At 48.2% G+C, this 27,691-nt stretch overlaps 1 protein-coding gene across 4 annotated transcripts; it reads right to left on the bottom strand.

The window, feature by feature from the left end:
- Positions 1-645: 645 nt before the first annotated feature.
- LOC135399590 (beta-alanine transporter-like) lies at positions 646-27,601 on the bottom strand. Of its 4 annotated transcripts, none has more exons than XM_064631315.1 (11): positions 27,460-27,601; positions 23,600-23,971; positions 21,514-21,617; positions 17,378-17,505; positions 13,411-13,573; positions 13,195-13,342; positions 9,843-9,940; positions 7,658-7,863; positions 5,202-5,386; positions 3,138-3,274; positions 646-899 (listed from the first exon to the last, which is right to left on the bottom strand). In XM_064631315.1, exons 2-11 carry the CDS (start codon positions 23,963-23,965, stop codon positions 710-712), a joined length of 1,725 nt encoding a protein of 574 aa, XP_064487385.1. In that variant the 5' UTR covers positions 23,966-23,971; positions 27,460-27,601; the 3' UTR covers positions 646-709. The 4 variants fall into 4 exon arrangements, with proteins under 4 accessions (XP_064487385.1, XP_064487384.1, XP_064487386.1 ...); XM_064631314.1 differs by having other exon boundaries at positions 17,351-17,505; XM_064631316.1 differs by having other exon boundaries at positions 5,202-5,381; positions 13,411-13,579; positions 17,351-17,505.
- Positions 27,602-27,691: the final 90 nt, after the last annotated feature.

Genomic DNA, 27,691 nt, shown 5'->3' on the forward strand with positions numbered 1-27,691 from the left:
GAGGAGGGGAAGAAAGAAAGCGTAAATTGCCACTTCTTTTGCTCAAATCACAAACGAACGAATTTTTTTTCCTGCTACGCATGCCTCGGCAGAGCTTGCCGTATAAATAAAAAATAAAGAAAAAGAAACGAACAAACGGGTGAGACCCGTTCCTTTTGTGCTGGTATCAAGGTAACGACATATTCCATTCCGCGAGGAGAGATTAATACCCTAGTCAGACGGCAAACCTAAGTCCATTAGCGGAACGGCCGTTACTTCACCTGTAGTCCAATCATGATTTCGAATGACATCGTTCTCCGCCCTGATTTGTTGAAAACAGGAGGCGTACGCCTTTTTTGTGGCAATTATGAACAGCATAATTGTAATAAAAAAGGTGTACGCATCCCATTTTCAACAAATCAGGGCAGAGAACGATGTCATTCGAAATCATGATTGGACTACAGGTGAAGTAACGGCCGTTCCGCTAACGGACTTAGGTTTGCCGTCTGACTAGGGCATTAGTGCCCCTTTCATGATACCGCCACCTCGTGTCACTGTGTCGATGTATCACACTTTAAAAGGGTGCCGTATCCCTGCCTATATATCGTAGACATCCACATAGCATGGACGCACTCAAGACACTGCATAATTCGTCCACTCTGTACAGACATATAAAATATGTTTCATCAAATATCTTCGTTCGATACACAGTGAACATTGCAAGGTACAACTAGAGGGCCATTCCGGTACTTTCTGTTGACCGGCACACTATGTCCCTGAAATCGACGTCTTCGTCCACACTATGTATAACAAGGGGGGACGACCTCTGGTACTCCGAGCTCAGCGATGGTGGAGATCCGCCCCGTCTTTCTGGGCTCTTCCTGCCTTTTCTCCGTCGGTGAACCTGGAGAGGCGCTATCCTGCAGAAGGTACCTAATTTTACATCATCGTGATAGAAAGCTCGTTCATCACACAGTAAAAATGCTACACAGCACAGCAGCTGCAGCAGCGAGGGCGCTTCATTCTTTGTTAGTTTTTTTCGCTTCCAATACCCCTATACAGCTGGACTGAGCTGTATTCTTCAGTAATGCTGAACCAGCATCTGGTTCTGCATTACTGATTCAGATGTTGCCTACTGGTTCAGCATTCATATCATTCATATCTGTGACGACATGGAGCACGTACTGCAGGGTAGGAGAGCGCATAATTTCAACCACCACAACGAGCGTGACATATCGCGCTCTATAGCAACGTTACTCAACTAACGTATTCCTGCGCTCTTAACAGGTTACTGACTCCTTCACGTATACCCTGACTCTTGGGAATTTGCCTCATCATACTGTACCCAACTGTAATGCTGTGTAACGCAGATTTGGAAAAGGAAATGAAAGCTGTGTTCCTCCTGCGCTTGGCCTAGTAAGCAGTTATCAAAGGAAACGAAATCAATGAACGCATCAGTTATCAGTAGCACATTCCTCGTATTGGACTTCCAATTCCGTAATTACAGTGCAATCAAAGTTATTTTAACCAGCATCAGAGTTAGTACAACATGTACGCGTTGAAAACAAGATGAAAAAGCAAACGACAGATGACGTCATTCTGCAAAATGGTGATTACAATGACGAAAACTTCCATCGCGTACCTACGAGGTTGATCAAATCAATAAATGTCGATTGAGGCTAGGCGGCAATAATTTTAGCACGATTACGCATCTGTTAGGGCCGGGTCCCATAGCTTTACGCGAGCAGCAGCAGCAGCAAAGCAGCATCGGTGCAGCAGCAGCAACACGGCAACATGGCAGCAGAGCAGTTTTCTGCTGCCGCGGCTCTAGTGCTAGAGGCGTCCCATAGCTTAGTTTTGAATTAGCGGCAGCAGCGGCGTAGGAGGTCCAAAACGTGTTGGCAACTACGGCATTGTTTACGTTTCGAACATTCCGAAGGCGTATGCAGTAGCTAAGCCTTTTAGTACACACGCGTAGGAATGCAATTCTAGATGAAACGCTGACGTATGTGAGATATATTATGGATCTGTAGCTCACAAGTGGACTGTGAAATGATTGTGGTGGTGGGCTGAGCCTCATATTACCTAATTGACTCTTCGTTGATATGTAGGAAGTCTCGTGACATTCAACGTAGGTTCGTCCTTTCGCACTGCTGTGCAGAACAGCCTCTGCTGCGGTTGTACGGAGACTCTTCTACGGGATTTCGTCGTATAAATATCGCCTCGTTACTAGTATTCGGTATTTTTATTTACTCTGACTGTCAAATGCGTACGTTGCTCTTAGCGAAATAAAATTGTCTAACGAAAACAAACCCCTTCTGCTAGTCTTCACTGCTTTGTCTGTTTTCACAAGAAATTGGTTCATTATCTATCTCTATCGACCTTTTTTTTGTTGTCTGAACATTGTCTATCTCTAACCCTTTTCAAGGGTCAGTTTCATTTACAACAACCTAGCTCGCAAGTCGTCGACCCTCATAAGAAATGTGGTCGGTATGGTTTTCACACAGCATGGACGTGAAAGTAATTTGCTTGTCCGTTATCAGGTCAAGGTATCAGGTTGTCAGGTACTTTCCAGAAAACTTTATTGATCTCTATGAACTGTTATGTCCTGAAAGCGCGCATCACGCAGTCCCGATGATTGAACACTCGCTCCAAACTACTGGCAATCACAAGCGTGTCCAGGAGGTCTTCAGAAACAAATCACAGAACAACCAGACACAAACCTTCTGCCGTCACTCACCGCGCTGCTAACCCTGAACACCATCGAACGAAAACAATACCAACCAACCTCCTGATTGGCTTGCGAGACCGGCTGCTCAGGCTGCAGAGCAACAGGACAGCACAGCAACCAAAAATTCGGATACGGGAGCAGCAGGGAATTTCTGCAGCTCAGCAGCGCTGCTGCTCTCGCCCAGTGCTATGGGACCGCTCGTGTCGCTGGAGCTGTGCTGCTGCTGCTCAAATCGAGGCTATGGGACCCCGCCTTTATAGTCGTGGCGATCATTTGAGACTTTTTTTTCCCGAATCTCGCTACTTCACATCGAGAAAAGGTGGCAACACTGCCAACACAAACAACTCTACACCAATACAGAGCGTCCTGTGTTGAGAGTTTTTGAAAATTACCCTAACTTGTACTTTTTATACATGCAAATACATACACGTAGACATCTTCCTTCCTGACGGCTTCGGGCAAACGGACAGACCTTGTCTCTGGAAGTAGAGTAGCGAAGACTCCTCCAAGAGAACAGCCCATTGCGTACAACACAAAGGGCATCGCACGAGGAGTTGCTCGAGACTGCAGATCAACAGGCATGTTATCAGATCCCCTTTATAGTCTTGGCGTTCACAGCCCTTCTTTAGATCATGCCGGGTTGGGGAAAATAATTTTATTTTGCAATGCATTACCCTCAATGTAATTGAATAACACTTTCGGAGGACGAGGTACAACCCTTCTGGTGTCAGCGGCACGTGCTGCAGTGGCAGCTATCATGGGGCGAGCAGTGTCTCTGTAGCTGCGGTACAGCGATGTAAATGAACTAGTAATGTTGTTTGTGAAAGAGGACGTCAGTCCAGCTGAGATAGGAAGATAGTCAATAAGAAGTCGAAAGATAGTCGTTAGTCTGGAACTGTGTACATTTTTTTTTATTGCGTGTTAGCGCCGCGAAGCAACTGTGGCTATGAGCGGCGTACAGATGTGGACAGACGGAGAGAGGACAGCAGGAAGGAGTGGGGGGACAGGGGGATTAGTATGCGTCCTGGTCCGACTTCAGGGGAACTGTGCCGACATTCGTCTGGAAAGTCTTCGGAAAACCAGGGAAAACCGGCGGTAGGATTCGAACCCACCACCTCCCAGTCTTCAGCACGACCTTGGTTACCACCAACGAGCGGACGCCTTAGCCCACTCGGCCATGCCGCTGGTCTGTGTACATTTCTTGAACACAAAACTAGAATACACGCAAGCAAGCTGGCGTAGGTTCCAATAAGGTAATATTTTCTTCAGTTTGAGAAAAGACAAAAGACATAGGAGTTTTGTGCTGTCTATTTCGTGTACTCTCAAGTGTTTCTCCGAAACTCGAGGAAATACGTTACCGTATTCCATTCTATATATCTGTTTGCACCTTCTCACAGGTGAAACACTGTTGCCGCCAACAGAAGTGGGTGGTCGTGGTCATCCAGCTACCTTCACTAGGGTCACTAAATAGGGCACAGAGTAGCGACACTGAGCTACGCTGGCGAGCGAGACCGCCATCTTGCGTCCTGCGCGGCTGCGTCCTCAAGCAATGGGACGCCAATGTCCTCCTTCTCCGCCGTAGAAGTGCGCGCAGTCGAGCAAGCTCGCAGTAGAGTCACTAAATAGGGAGCAGAGTAGCGACACTGAGCCACGCCGGCGAGCGAGACCGCCATCTTGGGTGCTGCGCGGCTGCGTCCCCTAGCAATGGGACGCCAATGTCCCCCTTCTCCGGCGGAGAAGTGCGCGCAGTCGAGCAAGCTCGCAGTAGAGTCACTAAATAGGGAGCAGAGTAGCGACACTGAGCCACGCCGGCGAGCGAGACCGCCATCTTGGGTCCGGCGTGGCTGCGTCGCCTAGCAATGGGACGGCAACCGCCCCCTTCTCCGCCGGTGAACAGCGCGCAGGCGAGCCAGCTCGCAACAGAGGAAACCGGTTTTGGATGGAGGGGACTCAACATGACGACGGCTTCTTGGAAGGAGAAACCACGTGACGCGATCGGCCCAATCGCGGACACCGAACGGCGGCTTCCGCGCGGAAAAGGAATGCGGTACTCTGTCCCCTATTTAGTGACTCTAGCTCGCAGCAGAGGAAACCAGTTTTGGATGGAGGGGACTTAACATGGACGGCGCGTTCTTCGAAGCAGAAACCACGTGACACGATCGGCCCAATCGCGAACACTGAACGGCGGCTCCGGCGCCGAAAAGGAACGCGATACTCTGTACCCCTATTTAGCGCCTCTAACCTTCACCAGCGTAGCGGAAGGGTGGTGAGGCAAGTTTTTCCAGTGGCATTTTTTTTTTTTTTCCTCGGGGGAGATGAACGTACAATTCTGTTCAGTTCAGTTGCAACAGCATTATCGTGCGCGATACGTCGTGATCGCTATCAATAACGTTCCTAACGAATAGCCACTCTCTGTCGGCCTCGAGGCGTGGCAGATTTGTGACGATCTATGTAAAACCTTTTCGACCAGTTCTTCCCACGCAGTGCTTACCAGTTCGTGAGAGTAAGCAGCCAGGATACATCCTGTCCTTCCACAAACTCCAAGGCAGCAGACTGCAATTGTCCTTACTGACGTAGGATTCACTTCGATGACGTAGAGCGACACAACTCTCATGGCCACCGCGGAGAAGAATAACCCTAGGCCCAAAGTGACCATATTCCAAAGAGTCTTCTGAACTAAATGGAGACAGAAAGTTAATGGAACGGACTTATGTTGCGGATACGCTGGATACGCGCTGGATGCGCTGCATAGCGGATACGCTGGATCGTAGAATCAAAATGCTCTGCACGTGCAGCGTCCCTTATATTGCTGCATGGCCAGTCGACGTATTCGACAAACGCTGCCAATAATAAAAACACACATGCTTCGAAGCTTTCAAATAAAAACTGTACGGCTTTGACAACTGAAGCCCGCTAATAGCAAAGTCGCTATTGTGTGTTATTTCTTGTAATTTGTTTTGCATGTAGCTGGTAAAGTGCCAAATATGAGAAGATACAAGCAGTGTCATTATGATGGTGTTTGTACTGTACCGATTCGAACAAAACACACACTACAAACTCAAACAACAACTAAAGATTCGTTGTAAACCCCGACACACAAGCCTTGCGAGAAGTGCTGGTGAATTCGACAAAGACGAGGATATGTTCGAACTTCCGTGTTCGATGGAGGAGCGAAGACTTACTTTCCTGCGATTTTTCTACGCGTCACGAGGCTTGTGACGTAGTTGGCAGTGACACTATGTCGGATTACCCGAGGGGTGAGTGCCAGTCGAGGTTTGATAACGGCTGACTAATGTTAGTTCGGGTAAATGGTTAACGGAGCACTTTGGAGGCCAGTATTGTGTTTTTGACCGCAGTGAATTCTTCATCAAACAAGAGTTGCTATCTGCTAGATCTAAACGCGTATGGCGCACGTTGCTCGTGTACTCAGCTAAGAACAGAAGAGAAAGAAGTCTTGCAGCTTCCCCGTGAGCAGTGATTTATCCAGACCCCCTACACCCCCTAACAACCCCCCAAATGTTCAGTGACACCCCCCTAACTTTTTCACCAGTGTGCCCCCTACCGGGGGTGCCCTTGCGATATCATCTTTAGAAACGTGTTGGTAATGATATGTTAAGCTGTAATGACGTAACTATAATAATGACCCCTCTATTTTTTGCAACATCCCTCCATGCTTGGGATTTTGGATAAACCACTGCCCGTGAGCGCAGCTTCTTTCGCAGACTGTTCTTGTAAATTTTAGTAGCACAGTGAGCTAGCCGAAGTCGGACCCAGAGACTGGCTTTATCCCCTTTCTTTTTTTTTTCTTTTTTTTGAGGGGAGATGTGAGGCGGTTTCTTTGTCGGAGCGCGTAGTGGGGCAGGGGACAGAGAAAAATCCCATGTATAAACTGACGTTATCGCCCCCCCCCCCCTACCCCGGTATCTGCGGCTGGTTTGAGACATGGTAAATGTCCATAACTTAAAAACCCGAGACTAGGGGACAAAAAACGACAAACACTGACAAGGTCTCAGACCTATACCACCAGCTCGCTTGCTACCTCTCTATCCTCTCGTTATGGTAAATGTCACCTCAATGCTCCGTCATTAGCATAAAAACATATCAAGCATACATATATGCCTTGAACAGCACGAGTGGTATGTCCTGATGATTTCATACATTAAAAACTCTGCAGAAAAAATATGGAAAATTTTTCAAGAGAAAAAAAAAAAAATATATATATTAAAATATGTTCGCATGTAGCTGGGACACCCTGTATTCACCTATCATCCCACGCAGGTACCACACCTACGCGCAAAAAAAACTAGCAGGCTCCTTGGTCAACACCAAAATCAGCAAAACGAACACCGAAGAAGAACAGTCTCTGTTCGAAATATCGCGGCGGCTCTCGTCCTGAGGCACTTTCCTTCATCTTCCGCACTGGTGCGCTGGATTTCACCGGTTCAACGGTTCGCTGGATTTTCTACCCTTCCGTGATTCTGGCAGTCTGTTCCAAGAAGCTGTTCTGTCGGCCAATAAGTTCTGCTAGCACGCACTTCTGCTGTTCTCAGTCATGCCCCTCTACATGCAGATGGCTTCGATAAAAGTGGCCGTAAAAGCCATTATGTTATGCGTTCTCTTGTTTAATGAAATCCAATCCAGTTTCTCGAAAATGTCGGCACCCAGCGAATACAGGTGATTTATAGCTTGGATAGCCTGGGATTAATAGCGAACTGTATTTTGGCTCGTGATTGGCCAGAGAGCTCAAGAAGTGGGTGGCGCCCCAGGTATAGGCAATTCCCATTAATGCCCAGACTCCTTTGTTATACACAGCACTGATTCAACGGATGTCGATTTTGATTATCGAGGGCTACCCATATGACATGGGTAGGTACATTCTTCTAAGCAGAGTAACACTTCTTTCTAGCGCTGTAACAAAAAAGCAAATAAACACTTCATGCGACTCACTGTCACGTAATATGAGTTCGGCGACGCAGCTTAACGCTGTTAGAAGAAGAGCGATTACTAAAGTTGGTTTGCGGCCCAAATGTTCCATGCCGATGTAGGCGGCGATATCCGGAGGAATCCCAGCAACGATGCCGCCCATGACGACGATTTGCAGAGTATCTTCCGTGTTGAACGTCATCGAGAAGAATGTGAAGGAGATGGCGAAGCTGTCGGAATATCGGAGGAACAGTGATTAAAAAAACGACGATTGTTCGGTCTCGTTTCTCCACTGGACCTCTCTCACATACGCGTCGTATATACTAGCGGCAGGTCCCCCAAACTCACCTCGGAAAAGCGTGCAACGAAGAAGGCCGCCACTAGATACCCCACTGTTGCCGTTCCGGATCACTTCAGCGCGCTAAGTTTAGCGGCAAAATGTTTTTGTTGTTTCTGCGAATGAATCTAGTCTTTATATGTCCAAATAAAACGCGTATAACAACTTTCTGTGTCGTGTTTCACTTTTTGGTCCCGTTTTTAAACGTGTTGAGCGATCGGAAGGATCTAGTGCACGGCTGCGTGCATCACATAGCGTACCTGTCGTACCAGGCGCCGCAGGCGCAGTCGTCCATTTCTCCTTCGGTGACTTGGCCTGGCTTGGATTGTGCTTCAACTGGATCTTTAGCGCGCTACAATCAAACGCAAGCCAACGTCTGGTAACAATGGGGTATCTAAGGGCGGCCTCCGGCATTGCACGCATCGGGATAGGAACAAATACATGGGAAAATGGCGACCTTGGGGGACCTGACTAGCGGCTCTCCAACGAACCATGCTCGGCGCGCGTCAAAATAAATCCACGCGGCTAGCACAAAGGACCAAAACCGGTCCGGAGTGGGGCCGATTAGAGTCACTAAATAGGGGTACAGAGTATCGCAATCCTTTCCCGCGCCGGAGCCGCCGTTCGGTGTTCGCGATTGGGCCGATCGTGTCACGTGGTTTCTCCTTCCAAGAACGCGCCGTCCATGTTGAGCCCTCTCCATCCAAAACCGGTTTCCTCGGTTGCGAGCAGGTCCCCCAAGGTCGCCATTTTCCCATGTATTTGTTCCTATCCCGATGCGTGCAATGCCGGAGGCCGCCCTTAGATACCCCATTGTTACCAGACGTTGGCTTGCGTTTGATTGTAGCGCGCTAAAGATCCAGTTGAAGCACAATCCAAGCCAGGCCAAGTCACCGAAGGAGAAATGGACGACTGCGCCTGCGGCGACTGGTACGACAGGTACGCTATGTGATGCACGCAGCCGTGCACTAGATCCTTCCGATCGCTCAACACGTTTAAAAAACGGGACCAAAAACTGAAACATGACACAGAAAGTTGTTATACGCGTTTTATTTGGACATATAAAGACTAGATTCATTCGCAGAAACAACAAAAACATTTTGCCGCTAAACTTAGCGCGCTGAGGTGATCCGGAACAGCAACAGTGGGGTATCTTGTGGCGGCCTTCTTCGTTGCACGCTTCTCCGAGGTGAGCTTGGGGGACCTGGTTGCGAGCTGGCTCGACTGGGCGCTTTTCTCCCGCAGCGAAGGGAGAAGTTGGCGTCCCGTTGCTAGGCGGCGCAGCCGCGCCGGACCCCAGATGGCGGGCTCGCTCGCCAGCGTGGCTCAGTGTCGCTACTCTGCTCCCTATTTAGTGACTCTATGGCCGACTAGGTCGCGCCATTCGTGCGGTCTCCCCACTGGTCCCCACTTCTGTCGTCCCCATAGTGCGCCATCTAGTGAAAACGGAGATAATCCTCTCCTGTGCCTCAAGGTCGTACGCATGCGCATAGGCCATTGTAAAAAAGATCCATTGCCGAGCGGTCTGACTGTAGGCGTGTTGCGTGTAACTACGGGGAGGGGGAGGGGCGAATAGGGCGTCCTAGATCGGCTTCACAGGCAACAGTGCAATGGTCAAAACGGGGGGGGGGAGGCAGAGGGGGACCGAGAGACACGGTCAAACAAGGACGGACGACAAATTCTTTGTCCGTGTTTGTTTGACCGTTGTTTGACAGTGTCTCTCGGTGGCTTTCACCATGATTTCATACCTGCTTGCCTGCACCAGCTCCCTTTTCTCTTCAGAATGATATCATTTGAAATGACGATTTAGTAGGACCACGTATCGCAAAGAAATTGTGCTTTTAGTGTGCATAACATAACTGACTGGCTTACCACGACAAACAAAGAATGATATTCGAGCATCGCAGTTGTCGGGTGAGCAGTACCCTTGTGAGATTCACCTTTAGCGTTGAAGAGTAATTCTCTTCTGCCTGTATAAGAAGTACGAATACAAATTATTTAATTTATTTACTCGAAAGATACTGCCGGCCCACTGTTCAGAGCCAAGACATCCAACTCACACAAGAAAAATACCTAAAAACAACTATATAGTCGCGTGATTTCAAGAGATCCAGAAGAGATATTATGAGATCGGAAGCAAACTATGTGCTGTCACCGGGTCTTCCAAAACACCAGAATTATTCTGGTGCTCTCTGGTATTCCTGGTGTTAACACTAGACTGTTGTGGTGTTTGTGATGTGTACATCAGAGGTGTCTGGTGACACCAAGGGTGTTGTCTAAGGCTCAGAGAACAAGGAGCAGTCAAAAACAGGGACAACGACACAAGAAGACACACAAACAGAGGCTCCACTATCAACAGGTTTTTACTGAATTGCACAAGCACATTTATACCCAATGGTATAGAGGGGGAAAAAAGGGGGCAAAAACGGAACACACGTGAGGGCCATAAAAACACGAGGAACAACCGGATCTAACTACTCAACTCCAGCTTTTAGTCTGCATTCCAAGAACCCAAACTCTTCCCTTGTTAGCGATATCGACGGCTCACTAACACATTTATCAGACCCATACTTCATTATCAAAAAGGCCTCGAAAATTTCTCTTTCATTCTTGGATTTGAATCGTCCTCTAATCTTTGGTCTCGGAAACTCCGGAACCTTGTTGATAGTGGAGCCTCTGTTTGTGTGTCTTCTTGTGTCGTTGTCCCTGTTTTTGACTGCTCCTTGTTCTCTGAGTCATGTACCAACAAGCCCATCAAGCTGCTCTAGTTGTCTAAGGCTCCTGATGTACACACTCGACATGCTCTTTTGGAGGAACATCAGAGTGGCCTACTGTGGCACCAGAATGATTGTGATGCTTTCCGGTACGCTCCACCAAACTGACGTAGTGTTTGTGAACGCGAGAGTTGTCTTGTGTGGACACTAGGGTACCTGCACTGGGCGTTGTTACCATGAAAACTGTAATTTACAATTATCACAACTAATCATATGGTCATTAGAGCAACTTCTTTTTTTCTTAGTACAACATCACGCAAATATTTCCCTCCAGTGCCAAAATCTGAAATGACCCATCGAGCACGTCCTTTTTTTGCCGAAGATCTGTATCGCCGTCAGCATCCTGTGGGCTCTTCAGGTACCGCTAGTGCAGGTCTGTGGAAAAGTTTACGGAACATGTGATCGTTGCCGTGTTTCAGTGCGGAACTCACTGGAACGGAGTAAGTATACGGCAATCATTTCCCTCTCCGTCGCCATATTGGGTCCAAGGACGCGACGCCAAAAAGATACTCCCCCCCCCCTCGACCTACTCTATACTAGAGACCTGGACAACTGGCAATCGCGTATGGGAGAGCCGGGTCATGGGATAGTTACGGTAGTGGCCACTGCAAGCGCCACACAGCATTATTGGAGAGAGGGAATGACGCTGTCACCCTTGCCACCGTCTTTCGTGCTACCAAGCTGTTGCTAAGCACGCGCTATTCTCTCTCTTACTGCTTCGTCGTCGTTGTCAAGACAGCCCATCATGCTTTGCCGCGGTTTCGGCAAGTCACATGGTAACGAATAGTGCGAGCTAGCGCCAAATCCCATAGCCAAGCGGCGATTGCCAGAACTACTACCCCGGCGCTGGGAGCTTTCCGGATGTCCAGGTCTCTCGTATAGTAGTAGGTCGTGCTTTCCCCGTTCCAGTGGCATTGGGAAAAGTCAGTGCAATGTTAGCGCCACACAGCGCTAGCTTCCACTTCGCCGCGAGCACGTCCAAGGCGATGCCGGATCTACCGCGGTGTGTTGCTTACCGCCTGAAGCTGGAATCGGCGGCCAACTATGTGACGGCACCGCTAGGTTTCCGGTTTCGGTTTTACAGTTGCCTGCATATCATATGTCTATTTAGCAGTCTATTTTGTTTCGGGTTGTTAGTACGTCGTGACCGCGGAATAAAACGAAACGACTCGACCCAAATGGGTCGTCCAGACGAGACAACGCTCCCCGCGACTCCTTGACCGATACGTAATGCGCATGCGCGACACAAGAGTCGATAGTTCCGTGCCAACGTGAAGGACTCGCTGAACACCTGCAACGGTGGGCACTGACGGCAGACTGCGCAATTGACATGTGCGTTCAGACCATGCGGTGCGGTTCATTGAGGATTTCTAAACGGTTGAACGGAAGAAAACGACTGTCATAAGCAAACCTGTGAAAGTGTCATAACTAAGTCCTCCAGTGAGCAAATACCACGACGGAATGCGGACCAAGATCAGCTTTGTGCGCCCCCGCGCGCGCGCGTGTGTAGAACGTGTAGAACCTGTAAAACGAAAACGTGTAGAACGTTTTCCGTTCTCTGTGGATGGTTCGGAGAACTACGTGCCATTGTATACGAGGCATCGTGTCCTCCTTCATCATCAACTTAAAGGGGCCGTAAGCAGGCCGCCCCAGGTACCCCATGAAAGAACGCAGGTCATAATACTCAAATATAGATTTCGTTGGGCTCATGCCAGCTCAGTGACCCACATGAGTAACCAACGCGCCTCTCTCCACCACGCATACGTCGCATGGCTACGTAGCCTTTTGACGTCCAATCGGGGGCCCGCGCTCCGAACATGACGTTTAAAATTACCAGCCAATAAACAGGCTTCATTATCAGCTGGGAGCCGGAGTGCTCCGTTTGTTTTTGCGGAACTACATTTTGCGCTCCGTGGCTCAGATATTCAGCGCCATGACATCTCCAACATCTTCGGCTGGCGCAAACGTCAGCAATTGGGCTGCTATCATATGACGCGATTCGAACCCGTGTACCTTCCAGTCACGACGGCCAAAGTACGGCAGCCCAGTCGTTGGAACCATTCGAAGATGACAAAGATGACCCATCGCGCACATACCTAAGATTCCAGAACTGTAGCCCCGGATATTCATTCGCGGTGTGCTGCGTGCTACAGCGCGGAAAACGTAAGTTGCATTAATATAACGGAGAGAAATACGCACCTTGTGTACCTGTTTACGGACCCTTTAAGTCTCATATACCAGAAAAGAGCGTACGCCTTCCATTTTCAAGAAATCAGAAGAGAACAATATCAGTAGCAGTGATAGTTGGCTATCAATCTGTTCTGCGGTTCTGTGAGGTCTTGTTTGCAGCGACAAGGAGCATTAGAAAGTCACGGACAGTTGAAAGTGTTTGTAATAACCTAACACTGAGTCGCTGCTCATTATTACACGCTGCATGAAACGCGGCTTACCAGCTCGAGTCCAACTTTGTTTTTGTTCCAGGTGTCGAGGGCATCACTTCTCTTCCTCTTGTTCTTTTTAGCAATGATCAGGATCGTCCGCTCGGCATTAGCCAGGTCCCACTGAGAGATAAGCCATCTCGGAGATTCTTCAAGCACCCTTTGAGAGAAGATAAGACAGAGCTGTATAGTAATAAAGCGTAATTAATACGATGGTGGAATCCATACGCGAAAACGAAGAGCAGCAACGCCGTTGGTATTATCATTCCAAATTGGACGGACCGCCAAGCCACGTGGAACCCTTCGGCTGTCCTAATGGTGGTCATACCGCAAGAGTACCCGCTCCACATGACGAACGCGTAGAGAGCTCGCCTCGAGGTAGGAATTACTTCTAGAACTCGTGGAAAGAGAAACAAACAAGTAAGTATGAAGGGCTCTCAAGTGGCCAGAGAGAGCAGTGGGATCCTGTCTATCGCTTCTAATGCATGATTGAAGAGAGGATCAGGAAAGGGCACTGGCAGAGCAGAGAGGATGCGAACTCTTCAGAGTGTATGTGTACGTCTGTGCTGTCTGCTGTGTCCGCGTTACCGTTGCTCATTAAAAGGTGTAAGGGCAAGCTAGGTGGTGGATAAATTCCATGCTATAAAAAGCCTGGGTGTGGACATACCAGACACACAACACAACGTGTGTTGTATTTTGCGTGTATCTACTCAGGTTACTAATAGTACGTTTTTTCCCGTTGTACTCTGCAATCACGAACAACTTACGCCAACAAGTCGAAAGTATCACTCGGCACCTACTGCTTGCATACAGATAATACTACGGTTAGAATTTACGAATAGAATTACAAGTTACAATGCACAGCCATAAGTTCACGTAACGTAACTGGGGAGAAAAGCGGCCAAAAGCCACCAGAGTCATGCCAGATCCAAACCACGCGCTTTTTACGAGATGTCCAGTCATCACATTTCGAATACAATACCACGTTATTAGGAGCAATGGCTTATTTCTTATGAGAACTCGAGAATTTTTTGCGTCAGTGGCACGTCACTTTGCTCCTGCGGAAATAAGTGGAGAGCTTGCAAATGCACAGGGAACGCTCTTAAAGGAGCACTGAGGTGGACTCCAAGATTGTTTTCGTTTTTTCGGTGGAGTGATGAGTTTCTACGAAAGAATAACGATGAGCGTCGGTGACCTACAGAGCGAGCGCTAGGGCTCTGTTCCGCACACCTTCAAAAAAAATCTTTGTCCTCGTGAAAAGAGCGCATTGCAGAACGAGAGAACGTAGTGACGTATGCTACTCCCCTCACACTCTTAAAAATGAACTTCACCACATAGCACGCTCCTAGCCAACCATCACCCCGAATGACAACGTTCTCGCCCTAGATTTGTTGAAAACGGGAGGAGGAGCCTATTTTGTGCCCATTATGCACGGCACAAAATAGGCTCCTCCTCCCGTTTTCAACAAATCAGGGGCGAGAACGTTGTCATTCGGGATGGTGGTCGGCTAGGAGCGTGCTATGTGGTGAAGTTCATTTTTAAGAGTGCACGTGACCAGCGCCGCACAGTGGCACAGCTCAAGCATGTATCAACGGCGCGTGAACTGCGCAGAAAAAAAGAAAAACAAAAAAGCACATGCACAAGGCATGGAGCCTTCGCCACGTCAGGAGAGCATCGTGACGGCCGTCTGCGGCTGCTTTCGCAGATTGTTTTTTATAAATTCGATTGGACAGCTATAACGCAGCCGCAGAGCGAAAATATTTTGCATGGTGACTCCTGGTGGACAGCTTGACAGTCGAGGCACGATTTCGAGCGATGTTAAACTTCACCTCATTGCTCCTTTAAAACAGAACATAACAAGATGCCAAGCAACCACACTCTAAAAACAGACCTTCACCGCATAGCACGCTCTTAGCCAGTCACCATCACGACTGACACCGTTTTGCCCCCTGATTGGTTAAAAACGGGACGCGTACGCGTGGGCACTTATGCTGTTTATAATTGTCAAAAAAAAATCGTATGCCTCCCGTTTCCAACAAATGAGGGCAGATAACGATATCATTTGAGATGATGGTTCGCTAGGAGCATGCTATGCGGTGAAGTTCATCTTTAAGAGTGTAGTGCGGTGGGAGATGTACGTGGGAGGAAGGAGTAGATTAGTTCGCAGCGAAGCATTATGGTAGTATATTTTATGAAAAAAAAGTTACAGGCGAGAAACTTTTCGGCGTAGCACGAGATTAGTTGCTCTGGAGGTTATCTGGAGGTCTGGTGCGCTGGTAGGATGAAACGAACTGTAAAACGATTGATTGATTGATTGATTGATTGATTGATTGATTGATTATGTGTTTAATGACATAGAGCCATAGGCGATAGAGCGCCAAAACTATGGTGAGTGTGTCGGAGATGATTATGGGAAAGATGACGTGAGAGAGTGTGTGGTAGTTAAAACCTATCTACAGGTATGAGGTATGAGCGATGAGCGATGAGATTGACCAGGATAAGAGAGAGAGGGGGATGACGATAACGAGCGAGCATGATAGTTAAAAGCTATCTACAAGTGTGACAATTAGATATTTACATGAGGAGTTCGGTGATATTGGATAAAAGCGGAGCAATGCTTATCATCTACATCTGACTAAGAAACCCACACGTGGTCAAAAATTTGATTACGTTATCAAACGGCACAAGAGGGGTGTCACCCAGTAGAAGGGCTGGGTGGAGTGGGACATGGTATCGGTAGAATGCGGTGAAATACTGTTGGCGTTGGTGTTCGAAGTGAGGGCAGTACGTGCAAGACAGTCAAGCTGTCACCGCAGTGCGCACAAGCTGGCGGATCCTGACCTCTGAGTAGGTGGTGATGCGTGAGCCATGTGTGTCCAATCCTCAATCTCGCGTAAAGAACCTCGGATGATCTGTTGATGTGTTCAGTCCGATGCGGGGGAGAAACGTGTGGCTGTGTGAGGTGTAGCTTGTTATTTTCTTCCATGTCCCACTCCTGCTGCCACTGTGTGCAGACAGCTCTCTTTAACACTGGCAGGATGTCTTGGTAGGGTAGTCCTAGAGCTGACTCCTCTTGTGCCAACGCTCGCCGAGCCTCACGGTCGGCTCGTTCATTCCCCGGGATCCCAGTGTGGCTGGGGACCAAGCAGAGACAGATTGAAAAGCCTCGGGAACAAAGTTGAGTCGCAAGCGCTCGTACTCGCTTGACGAGGTGATTCTTGGTGTCATAGCATGAAAGCAGCGCACGCACAGAGCTTAGCGAATCGGAATAAATTACTGAATATTAAACGAATATACTACAAGCTCTGCGCTTGTCGTAAAGGGCCGTTGCCGCTGTATAAATAAAGTAAGTGTGAAAACAGTTCGCTATGTATGCGTGTTGAACACAACCCTGAAAACATTGCACCACATTGCGCGAGGATGATACAAAGTGTTGTACAGTTGGGAGCCAAAGGCCTGTCTTTTTCTGAGCACTTTACATTTTATATCAGCTGTCCAAGAAAGGCCTTAGATCTCCTGTTTTTTCAAGAAGTGAGGAGACAGAGTGATATTATTCTGAATGACGATTGACTCCGGGCAGTGCGGTGTGGCGAAGTTCAGTTTTAAGAATTCACTGTAAAATAAGTTATATGTTCTGACGAATCGGGCTGTTAAGAAAAAGAAAACGCTCAAGTCGCAACTGCTATAGAAAACACTAGCACTTGGACGTATCTGTGTATTTTATCGCTTTTACAGGGACGGGAAGGACAGTGTGCTATGCATGCAGGCGAACGTTCGGAATCACTTGTCAGGCTTTTCCACAGGTATCACGAACCGAATAGCTCTGCTGCCGCTGTCGAAACTAATGAATCACGTTAATCAGGGATCATCGATCCAAGTCGCGCGTAGCCAAAAGACCTTGCCACCTCACGACTTGACGCACTCTGAAAGCAGAACTTCGCCACATAACACACTCCTAGCCAATGATCATTCACGGTTAATACCGTTCTTTCATCTGGATTGTTGTAAATGGAAGGCTTGCCCCTTTTCGTGATATTTTGTTTGTTTTCTGTTTTTTTTTAGAAGGGCAAATCAGCAGTGATAAAGGTATTTTGTTCAGTAGCTGAGCTTGAGCCCGTTCTGTGGCGAGGCTCTTAGAATATGGCATCCGTTGCGACTTAGGACTTACTGAGCACATAAATGGTAATGCCAGTACCACTTATCGCAGCACCACTAAGGAACCTTATCAGGATGAAGGCCTGTATGGTCTTTGTGTTGATGGCGGCTACGCAGAGCAACAGTGTTGCTACGGATCCAATGCAGGAAACAGGCTTCCGGCCGATGCTGCAAGACAATTGATTTTGATATCGCCAAGTCCCCCTGCTCATGTAACGCATAACGGTATTCCGGAGAAACACATAACTCAAAACAATACGCGTACTCTATAGACTGAAGCAAAGGCTTCAGGCCGGAAAGAACAGTCTCTGAAGATTTTGCTTAGATCTTCCGTCGCCACATCGTTTGATTTTTCATTATGTGTACAGTAGTTTGTTGTCTTCTCTTTTTTTTTTTTTCACCCTTGGCGTGTCTGGTCCTTAAATGCACACCCGTATAACAATATGAAGAATCACAGAACAATGTTAGAGGCCTGACACCTGGGGGAAGGAATGTTGTTTTACAATCTGGTTCCGGTAGTTACTCCTGCCCAGTACAAGATTAAAACACAGGAGTTAAAATCAGTAGGTGGTTAATCCTGGCCGGCCACAGATACGCTACACAATTTACAGGAACGGCTGGAGATGCATGAGCTGGCGCGTTGAAAGTGCGATTCTGGCACGATATCTTGGGAGCGTCGGTACCGCATTCAGGCACATTGTAATTAAGCAGTGGTATTTGATGCGGCACGTTGCTAATAGAACCGGTTAGTTTCACGTTGGGGTACAGCGCGCACCATTGTATGATGGATGGTTCCCTTAAGGTTAAACTTAAGGTCACTCCATAAAACATGTACCGCCCAGCCTCCATCTTATGTTAAGGGCACCAACCATTTCCTCACCAAACCAGAGACTCTTTCACCGATATCGGCAACGTCTTTTTAGCTACTATGGATGTAGTTTCACTATACACACCAACATGCTGTATGAGGAGGGTCTTCTAGCCGTTCAATCCTTTTTACAAACTTACCCCTCGGACATTCTCCACAGCTCTGCAACTATCCCCGTCTTGAAATTAGTACTCAAGCAACTTCAATAATTTCGTTTGGATCTGTAGAAGATGTGTATCGTTGAGATACACATTTTCTACAGATCCACGGATCAGCCATGGACTCCCGGGTATCCCCAAAGTATGCTAATTTATTCGTGGGCCATTTTGAAATAACAGCAATCGAATCCTTCCCCATTCAACCTCCCTCGTCCCTTCGATTCACTGACGCCATTTTTGTTGTATGGTCTGGAGATCAAATTCACTTGTAACTATTCTAGAACGGAAGTCAACTTCCTGGATGTTACAGTTTCCCTAAAATCAGGGAAGCTCATCACAGAGTTACACAAGAAACGGGCTGACAAACGCCAGTACGTTCACCTCAATGGCTACCCTTTGCTCTGATAGCAATTAACCACGCCCAGGAAATGACTTTAGATTTCCAGAACAGAAATTACTGCCCCCCCCCCCCCCCCACGAGCTCCTGCATGAATCTTTCATGAAATCTTCATCAGTTGGCTGAGCTTCCCTACTCATCCCCAGGCCCATAAAGGTTTATGACAACGTCATCTTCCTCACCCCATATCACAAGATAGTATTAAATGCTCAATCCATTTTCAGACGGCACCTTAACATCCTACACAGGGACGACGAATTAAAGGAAATATTCCCGACTACCCCACTGGTTGTATTCCGTAGATCAAATAATCTACGCAACATTCTCACATCTTCCCGCTTAACACAGCAAACAATCTGGTTGTTACCCAAGTGGTAACACACCGTTGTCAAACTTGCAGTTTTATTCTGCCTTCTCCATGCACCCGTAGTACTATAGCTCTGAATTCTCAGTCAACATCCGCCAATCGCTGTACTGTAATTCTTCAAATATTTGTTATCTAATATTATGCTACAAGCGCAATCTACAATACATCGGGAAATCCTCCAACCCAATGCGGGAAAGGTTCTGCGGACATCAGTTCGATATTGAAAATCAGCGTCAATCGGAAAGTGCCCGGAGCAGAGTTCTCATTTTCTGTTTTCTCAGAAAAGAACATTTCTGAAGCCTTGGAGGTCCTGTATACTACTAGCTGTAATCAACATGTTTTTCTATCGCATCTACACAATGGTTTGTACTCTCAGGTAGCTTTAGAAGCTCCCTGCTTGTTTTCTCATTCGTCATATGGAAAGCCCCCTCCTATAGGGTATTCTAAATCCACATACCGTAGCCTAACCCAAGCTGAACAAACGCAGTCACATGATCTCTTCTGATGCTCGAAGTCACTGCGCAAACTGTTTCAACATAATGTGCAGTAAACTACTCGCGATGGGGCGCCTTTTGACGCATTTCGGGTAAATGAATGAAATAAAATTATCGAACGTTACAGCCAGCACTGTCACTCAGGTCCCCCAAGGTCGCCATTTTCCCATGTATTTGTTCCTATCCCGATGCGTGCAATGCCGGAGGCCGCCCTTAGATACCCCATTGTTACCAGACGTTGGCTTGCGTGGATTGTAGCGCGCTAAAGATCCAGTTGAAGCACAATCCAAGCCAGGCCAAGTCACCGAAGGAGAAATGGACGACTGCGTCTGCGGCGCCACTGGCGGCGCCTGGTACGACAGGTACGCTATGTGATGCACGCAGCCGAGCACTAGATCCTTCCAATCGCTCAACACGTCTAAAAACGGACCAAAAAGTGAAACACGACAGAGAAAGTTGTTATACGCGTTTTATTTGGACATATAAAGACTCGATTCATTCGCAGAAACAACAAAAACATTTTGCCGCTAAACTTAGCGCGCTGAAGTGATCCGGAACGGCAACAGTGGGGTATCTAGTGGCGGCCTTCTTCGTTGCACGCTTTTCCGAGGTGAGTTTGGGGGACCTGCTGTCACTGCCCTGACGTTGCTGTCACGGACTTCCGGTTCCTGTTCTGCCGGGTAGTCGAGCCACAGATTCGAGATTTGATTACAGATTTGGTTATGTCCTATCGTATCTCAAAGCCGTCTTTAGTCACCTTTATCTCGATTACATAACTCATAACGTCCGCCGAGGTGCGGTTTCTAATTTTCGGCATTTATTTTTAAGAAAATTCGGAAGGTGTTTGTCGTCATCTATTTCGTATAGAGAAATCGGATCTCCCCCTTTCCCCCCTATGTACGTATGAAACGAAAATTATCTGCTCAAACTGAGCAACCAACATACATTTCGAAAAAATACCAAATCTAAATCACAAGCGCGTAGAATCTGTTGTATAGGACACTTCAAAGGAGGCAAGCCCAGAGCTCAACTCAAGATACAAGCAGCCTCAGGACGATGACAAGCATAGAGGACGTTTTTTTTTATATAGATTATTTAGAAAGGTATCGTCGAGCATGGCAACGGAGAACACAAGGTCCATAGGAACTTTGCATTTCTTTATTTTACCCTTCTGGAAACGGAAAGGAATCGCGCTTTTCGGCACTTTGTATCGGTATCGATACTCGGAATACAGTTCGCAAGTTACAGGAATATATTCGGATCTTCCCTTAAATTTACGAAAAGTGTGTTTTTCGGCATATTTCGGAGGCATAATTCGGTGCGTAGCGAAAACCAGGATCCCTACTTATACCCCTGTCACACGGGCATTTCGATCCTTCTCGAATCCGATCTGCATCGAACTTCCCGAGCACGCTCGAGTTTTGACGCTGCTACACGGCCACTTTCAATGCGCATTGAATGGTTGACCTGTGCAAATGAATAAACGGAACTCATTAATTTCGCGTTTCCTATATAACAGCGATATTAGTGGTAATTTATCGTATAGCGATGTAAGCATCATTTGTAGCTTCGCGCGCATGTCCGTCTTAAGTTATGACAGTTCACCGGGGTCGAGGATGCAAATGGCGGCCGTCGAGCCGTCTTGAAATTCTCAATCCTGTTATGGGAACTGTCTTGAGTCAAGCAGGATCAAAGTTCGATCCTGCTTGGAAGCGGCCGTGTAGCACCATCCGATCTGCATTGGGTTCAAGCAGGTTCGGTCGAGCAGGATCGAAAATGCTCGTGTGACAGGGGTATTACATTCGAATGCAGCTTTAATCCCAAAATCAGTCGGCAGCTCACAACTGTCCCTCTACGCTCATTGGACTAACACCTGCGTACACCTTTCCTACCTATCAGACAGAAATCCCATAGCTGCAGTGCCAACAGCCGAGCCAAGCATGTATACCGCAGTCGATGTCGGAGCGAGCCAGGAGTCGTTGCAAACGAGGTTCCACTACAGGAAATAAGGCACAGTTAGTGGTCGGGGGTGAAAGCAGGCCGTAAATGCGGGAAATGCACGGATGTGTAACTTAAAGGGAGGGTCTACCAGCCTCGGTTAATGAGGGAATTAAGTGTAACAACAGAGACACAACTCAACGGCGTAGTGTTTGCAGCAGCGATGTCCGCGACGTCCCCCTTATTATTCACGTAGGAGTTGACAAAAGAAAGAGGGAGCGAAGTTTCAAATTCGTTTGGACGCTCTGAAGGAAAGACTTTCAGGAGACAACATGGAAAAAAAACTTCAAAACATAGGAACCAGAATGGCTATACTGCCCTATTCTCTCGGTCTGCCCTTAGAGAGGAGATCCCTTAGGAGATCCTGAGGACATATATTTCGCTTCTTAATAGCCTTGGCAGTGCTTCCATGCGCTGTGAACGTGGAGTCAATGCACTCCTAAGGGTATTGAGGGGACCTCTTGAAGCGTAGTAGGCTCCATGGGTCCCTGAGGGTGGACCGATACTATATGGCGGATGGTCCTTAGTAGGGAGTTTTAGGAAATCATAAGCGGCTTCCGATTCCGCATCGCTGTCAGTCAATCAGATATCAGCAACGTGATGTAACCCACTCTAAAGGAATCATATTTTCGGAAATGTTATCGAGAAACTTTTACGTTTTCCTAAAACTCTCTAATGCCCCCACTTCAAATACGTCTGCCGCCGTCGACCCATCCAGCGCTATCTATCCATACGAACGTGAACTTGTCCGACGCACCAAGGTCGCAGCGCATGCGCATAAGTAGAGTTGCGAAACAGGTCCAATCAATATGGCGACACGACGAGGGTTGACCGTGTTTGGGGAGCCTCGCGAATTACATGAAAGTGGTTAGAAGGTGGGCGATGATTTATTCCTTAGTTAGTTATTGCGTACTTGATAAACGAAAGAAAGGGATGAAGAGCTGACACAGTAGTGAAACAAAACAGCTATGTGAAGGGAGTCGGCGTGGAAGTCATGGAGAACGGTGCCGCCACGTCGGCGTAGTCAGAATCGTACCATGGAGAGGCGCCCATTGTAACCCTTTGAAGGGTGCCCCGTATGCCATTGGTAAGACGGATGGAAAATCGGTATCTAGCTGGGCTAACGATTCTCTAGGACTGTATTACTTAAAATTTCTCGAAACGACTCTGCTGTAAGTTTGAATTCGATAGGTCTGTAAAGCCGTCGCCACACTTAACCGTAACGCGCGATCGCGTGGCCATCAGCGTCACCAAGCGGCCAACCTTCGACAGTGCGGTCGAGACACGTGGATCATTGCATAGAGGCGCCACCTCTCGGCGGTGGCTCGGCAATGGCTCGATACGCTCTTGTGGCGATGGCACTAGGGCCGACGGCCTGCTACAGTCCCATCTTCTGAGGTTGTGCTTCTGCGCCCTCATCCAACGGGCGCTTCGGCCACGAACGATTGCGAATGGGAAAATGCGCGGTTATCTCATGCCGCCTTTCTACCTTGCCGCGATAAAAGAAATAAATAATATAAATAATAATAAAATGATATAATTCCAAGAACATTCTTTCGAGACGAACGTAAACACGAAAAAGCAATTCCAGCTCTATCCGTTTGTCACCGCTCCTGAATCGTTGACTCCTTCCTTGGTGCAGAAGGGCTATCTAGTGACGTCTTTGGAGGCTCATTTTCAATTTTTGATTTATTCTCAGCATGGGACCAGCGCGCATTCCCTTCCCAATGTCCCTTCTGAGTCGCAGTCGGCGGGAACGCGCCGGGAACGAGCGAGTAGGTAAGGCCAGTGGGTGAACATGCGGGAATCCGAAGCTACCGTCGAGAGGGGGTCACTTGTGTGGAATTATCCAGTGTCTCGAACCCAGTGTTGACGCCTGGCGGCGCTGACGCTTCTGGGGTCACGCGATCGCGCGTTACGGTTACGTGTGGCGACGGCTTTACCAGACCGCCCCTTAGAGCTTAGTAGATATCGTGTTACCTCTTCAACGGCTGTGAGATAGTGCAGAGTGTGATCGTAGTGCCACGCAGTGCATGGGATAACGCTCTGGTTTGCCTCGAGAGAACCTTCGGACATGTAGCATTGGCTGTTGTTCTCTTGGACTGGTATGCTCATGTTCTTCCCCTCACTGACATTGACCTGATGTGATGAAGCGCACCAGTAATCCACCTCAGGTACGGCCAGCAGAGGAAGGAAATCGTTGAGACCCAGCACAAGGGCAACAACACTTGCGAAGAGGAGCGTGGTTCTCTGAAAGTAGCCGGTACCCAGTATAATGCCGGTGTTGTCTTCCGCATCCGGCGACGAAGATCCACGCTGGGTCTCGGGACTAGTGGAGGTCCCCATTTGAAACTACAAAAGTCAGTGCTGTTAAAGGGACGGTTGCATCCGGAAACCCGTGTGTGACACCGATACTACTATGGTCGGCATGGGCCAACAATCTACACGGCCGAACGGAGAGAGTGACCACACCGACGTTCGCCGTATACTGTCGAGATATATCAACAAGGGCGAGACAAGCAAAACATCCGGACGCCTCGAGGCAACCGTTTGTTTTTATCCGCCACGGACACTCGTCGTCTTCTTCGCTCTGATTGGTTGATCACTCCCGTCCGGGGCCGTCAGTCGCGCAAGGAGCGACTGCTTGAACGGCACAGGAAAGCGGGCCTTAGGTGACCACCACTAAGCGATCCTCCTGCTGTTACGGGCGCCGTTGCGGTCGCTCGCCCGGTAGTGGGAACGTAGCTTAAAGGGCCAACCACATCAGGCGCTTTCTCAGCGCTGCACCGTCGCGATTGTCGAGCGGCAAGCCAAATCGGCGGCGAAGAACAGAGACGCGTGGCCGTCCTTGAAGTCGGAGACGAGCAGGCCTCGACAGCAAGCGACGGAAGCCGCGTGCACAAGTGTACAATCAGAGATTAGCCTCAGTTTACGTGCATCCGGTCGCGCCAGTTTTCGAGAGGTCGCACAGATGGCGAGACGCGGGATGGACCATTTCCATATTCGCGTCGCCCCTGGCGACGGAATGTCGAACGTCGTGTCTTTCCCCCCAATAATGGTGACGCGCTTTTCGGACGGGCACGTTGCCTGGGAAAGTAGCAAGAGAAGATTGGAAGAAGAATGCGAAAAGAGTGAAAGCGCATTGTACTCGTTACCAGACCTCAAACGTTCCCGTAACCTTGAAACCGATTATCTCCCCACAATTAACATGACAGTCTCCCGCAGGTGGGTCCATAGCGATGTTTTCCACTCAAAGGTGTCGGACTCAAGGGCTCGGCATGCGCATACGCGTTGTCGGAAATGGTCCATTGCTCAGATTGCTCGGATTGATCGCGTTCGTGAGAATAACTGAAGATCGTTGTGAATGCCAAAAAACGTAATTTAGTGTGAGCGTCCAACGTGCAACTGATTTATGAAGATGTCAACTGGAATGTTGCGCTTGCTTCGTGTATTTGGGTGCCCTGCGAACAACGGGGCTGGCATTTACAACAAATGGCTCCGTGCGTGCGCACTGCTCTAATATATTGTTGGTTACCAATATGTTATCGCTGTAAAGTACCATTGTCGAGACTTTTTCGCTTGCAGTAAAACTGCTTATCAAGGCATGCAGGGTTTCTTTCACTGAGACAGTACGGGGGGGGGGGGGGGGACTCTCGCATGGGACACCTTCCATCCGCCGCTGCATGCGGTAACCTTTGGCCGTTTCTCGACAGCGTCGCGTGCATAGAAATCTTAACACTTTGAAGGGCACTACATTTAGAATACATTTTTTGTCACAATACTTTGTCCTGTACCTCATCACATCTTCCTGATATCCGTGCGACTTTTTTATGCACTTGCGGCGGGTTAAGAAAGGGGCTCTATCTGCCATCTGAACACAGTGGTCATCTGTACTGGGTGATGGCAGACGAGGCGTGCCAGTAGTGTTCTCCCAGGGAGCAACGTTGACTAGTATACCGCGAGAAGAAAGGTGAAAAATCCATGAATAAACGTAGTTACTCCTACTAAAGAATGCTTCTGAATTGAAAGCACAATTTTAGCTGGAGCCACAACTATAAACACATGTCACTTTGTGAAGAGAAGTACTGGAAGATTCCCAATATCTATTTCCGTCAACAATGATCTGCGGTTATGATCACTGCAACCCCGGTATGCACTAAGGATAGATGAGGATTTAGGAAGTAACCGTTCTGCAGGTATAGATACACTTGCGAGCATGAATACATCCGCATGCGACCAAACATTTGTAAGTTTTTTTGTTTGTTTTTTCGTTCAGTTCTACAACTATGACGCAGCTATGGCTATAGGAAGACAGGGTGTTTAGAACGCTTCCTGGGATGGCTTCAGTGGGAACTGCGACGACACTCAGCTGCGCCACTAGGGTATTTCCATGTGAAACGTGCGACCTTCGAAATACAAGCGAATGAGTATGGGTGTCTCAATGCGACGTGCGAAGGATACACGTCCGGTAAGTATGGTGGAGATTACCGAAGGCTGTGTACTCCAGCGCTTTTGTGACAGTACATAAAGACATAAGGGTTAGCCCGAGACGAAGTACAGGCACATATTCGACATTCCAGCAGGGAATTAAAGGAGCAGCGAAGGATTCCTGGCCGCCCTGCTCAATCAATCAAGCAGTATCAGGAGCGGTCACGCAAGACATGGTCTTAATGGTGTCTTATCACTTCGCAATACGTTAATACGATTTTTCAAAACCCCCTAAAAGTCAGCGTTGTTAAAAAGCACGGCGTGAGTGCCACCACGACAGACCACCATGAGTGCCAGCATGGTGTGCAACAGTTTCTTGTTTGCTCAACGGACCGATAATGACCAGTTATTGGAAATCTGCAGACGGCTAATAACTACGTGAACATTTATCTCTGGGTCAAAAATGAACCTCAATTGGGAACTGGTGTTTCTTGTGTATAATTGGGAACTGGAAGGTTTCGAAATCGGCGTAGCAAATACGATACGCTGGGTCCTGTGGTTCCTGGTTTCTATGTGGCCATTAGGATGCTCCTCCTGCTAAGTGTTTCAACACCTGTGATATCTGTATGCATAGACGCCGACTGCGGGGGGAGCCTGAGCCCCCGGAACTTTCCCAGGGGACGAGGACCCCTCCGGGAAGTCTACCCAGCTGGCACTCAAGGTGAACGTTTTGAGGGATATCCTAAGAATCGATCGCCTGTTGTGCGCGAGTGAACATGAAAATCCTGTAAAAATTCGTCTACGTCACAACACGGAATTCCTGACACCCTGCGTGACCTCACCCACCGCAGCAGATTGCCAGCAGATTGCGGTGCCTCTGCCACCGCAGCAGATTGAAAACTCTCCGCCTATGGCTGTACGAACAGCCATGTGTCATTAAACCAGTTGTTAGCACGACTAAACCTTAACCAGTGTTTTCTCCGTTCTGGACTAGTATTTTCGTCTCTTACACGGTATCGTTCGATCAGGAAAAGGGAAAGTTTCTTCAGCCTCGTGAGCCCGCCGGCTTTTTAATGTGCTCCAGTTGTTATCGGAAATGAATAAAACACAAACAACACGCTCCCGAGCAGACGCACCGGTGCTAATTACGCCGTACTTATTATTCATACCGATGACGTCATCTCTGACGTCATTTGTTTGCAATCGTAGTAGCTCGCCCAATGGGCGAATGGCGCTGCCTGCCTTTATCATGGCGTCCTTCGGAAGACACAGGGGCCTATTGGAGTTTCGTTACCTGCCTACATATACCTTGCGCAGTACACACTATGACTCGAAAATATGCACAATCCCGTAACCAAGGCGCTGGATTTTCACGTAGTAGTGACTAAGATATGCAGAAATAGATTACTTGCCCGCCGAGCACCAGGAGGGGTAGGAACAGGGAAGTGAAGTTCGGCAGCGGGACAATATAGGCAGGACCGAATTGAGCACAAAAGAACGAGAGAAAGCACCTGCACCGCATAAGAAAAGAGGAAGTTCTGCACGTTTCCAGTAGATGCACCTTGGATGCACCGCAGTTGTTGTTGATGGCGACGCTGCTGGTGTCTGAACTGTATTTGGATGGACTGCAGTATACAGGGTGCT

This window comes from Ornithodoros turicata, chromosome 7, assembly GCF_037126465.1.
Source record: "Ornithodoros turicata isolate Travis chromosome 7, ASM3712646v1, whole genome shotgun sequence".
Lineage (NCBI taxonomy): Eukaryota > Metazoa > Arthropoda > Arachnida > Ixodida > Argasidae > Ornithodoros > Ornithodoros turicata.

Excerpts from the sequence above, each read along its gene's own strand:
- LOC135399590 (XM_064631313.1), bottom strand. The coding sequence starts at position 23,965 with ATGGGGACCTCCACTAGTCCCGAGACCCAGCGTGGATCTTCGTCGCCG. Across the intron at positions 17,506-21,513 it reads ATGGGATTTCTGTCTGATAG|CATCGGCCGGAAGCCTGTTT; the intron begins GTAGGAAAGGTG and ends ATTGTCTTGCAG. Across the intron at positions 13,580-17,350 it reads CATTACCATTTATGTGCTCA|TTCTAGAAGTAATTCCTACC; the intron begins GTAAGTCCTAAG and ends TCTTTCCACGAG.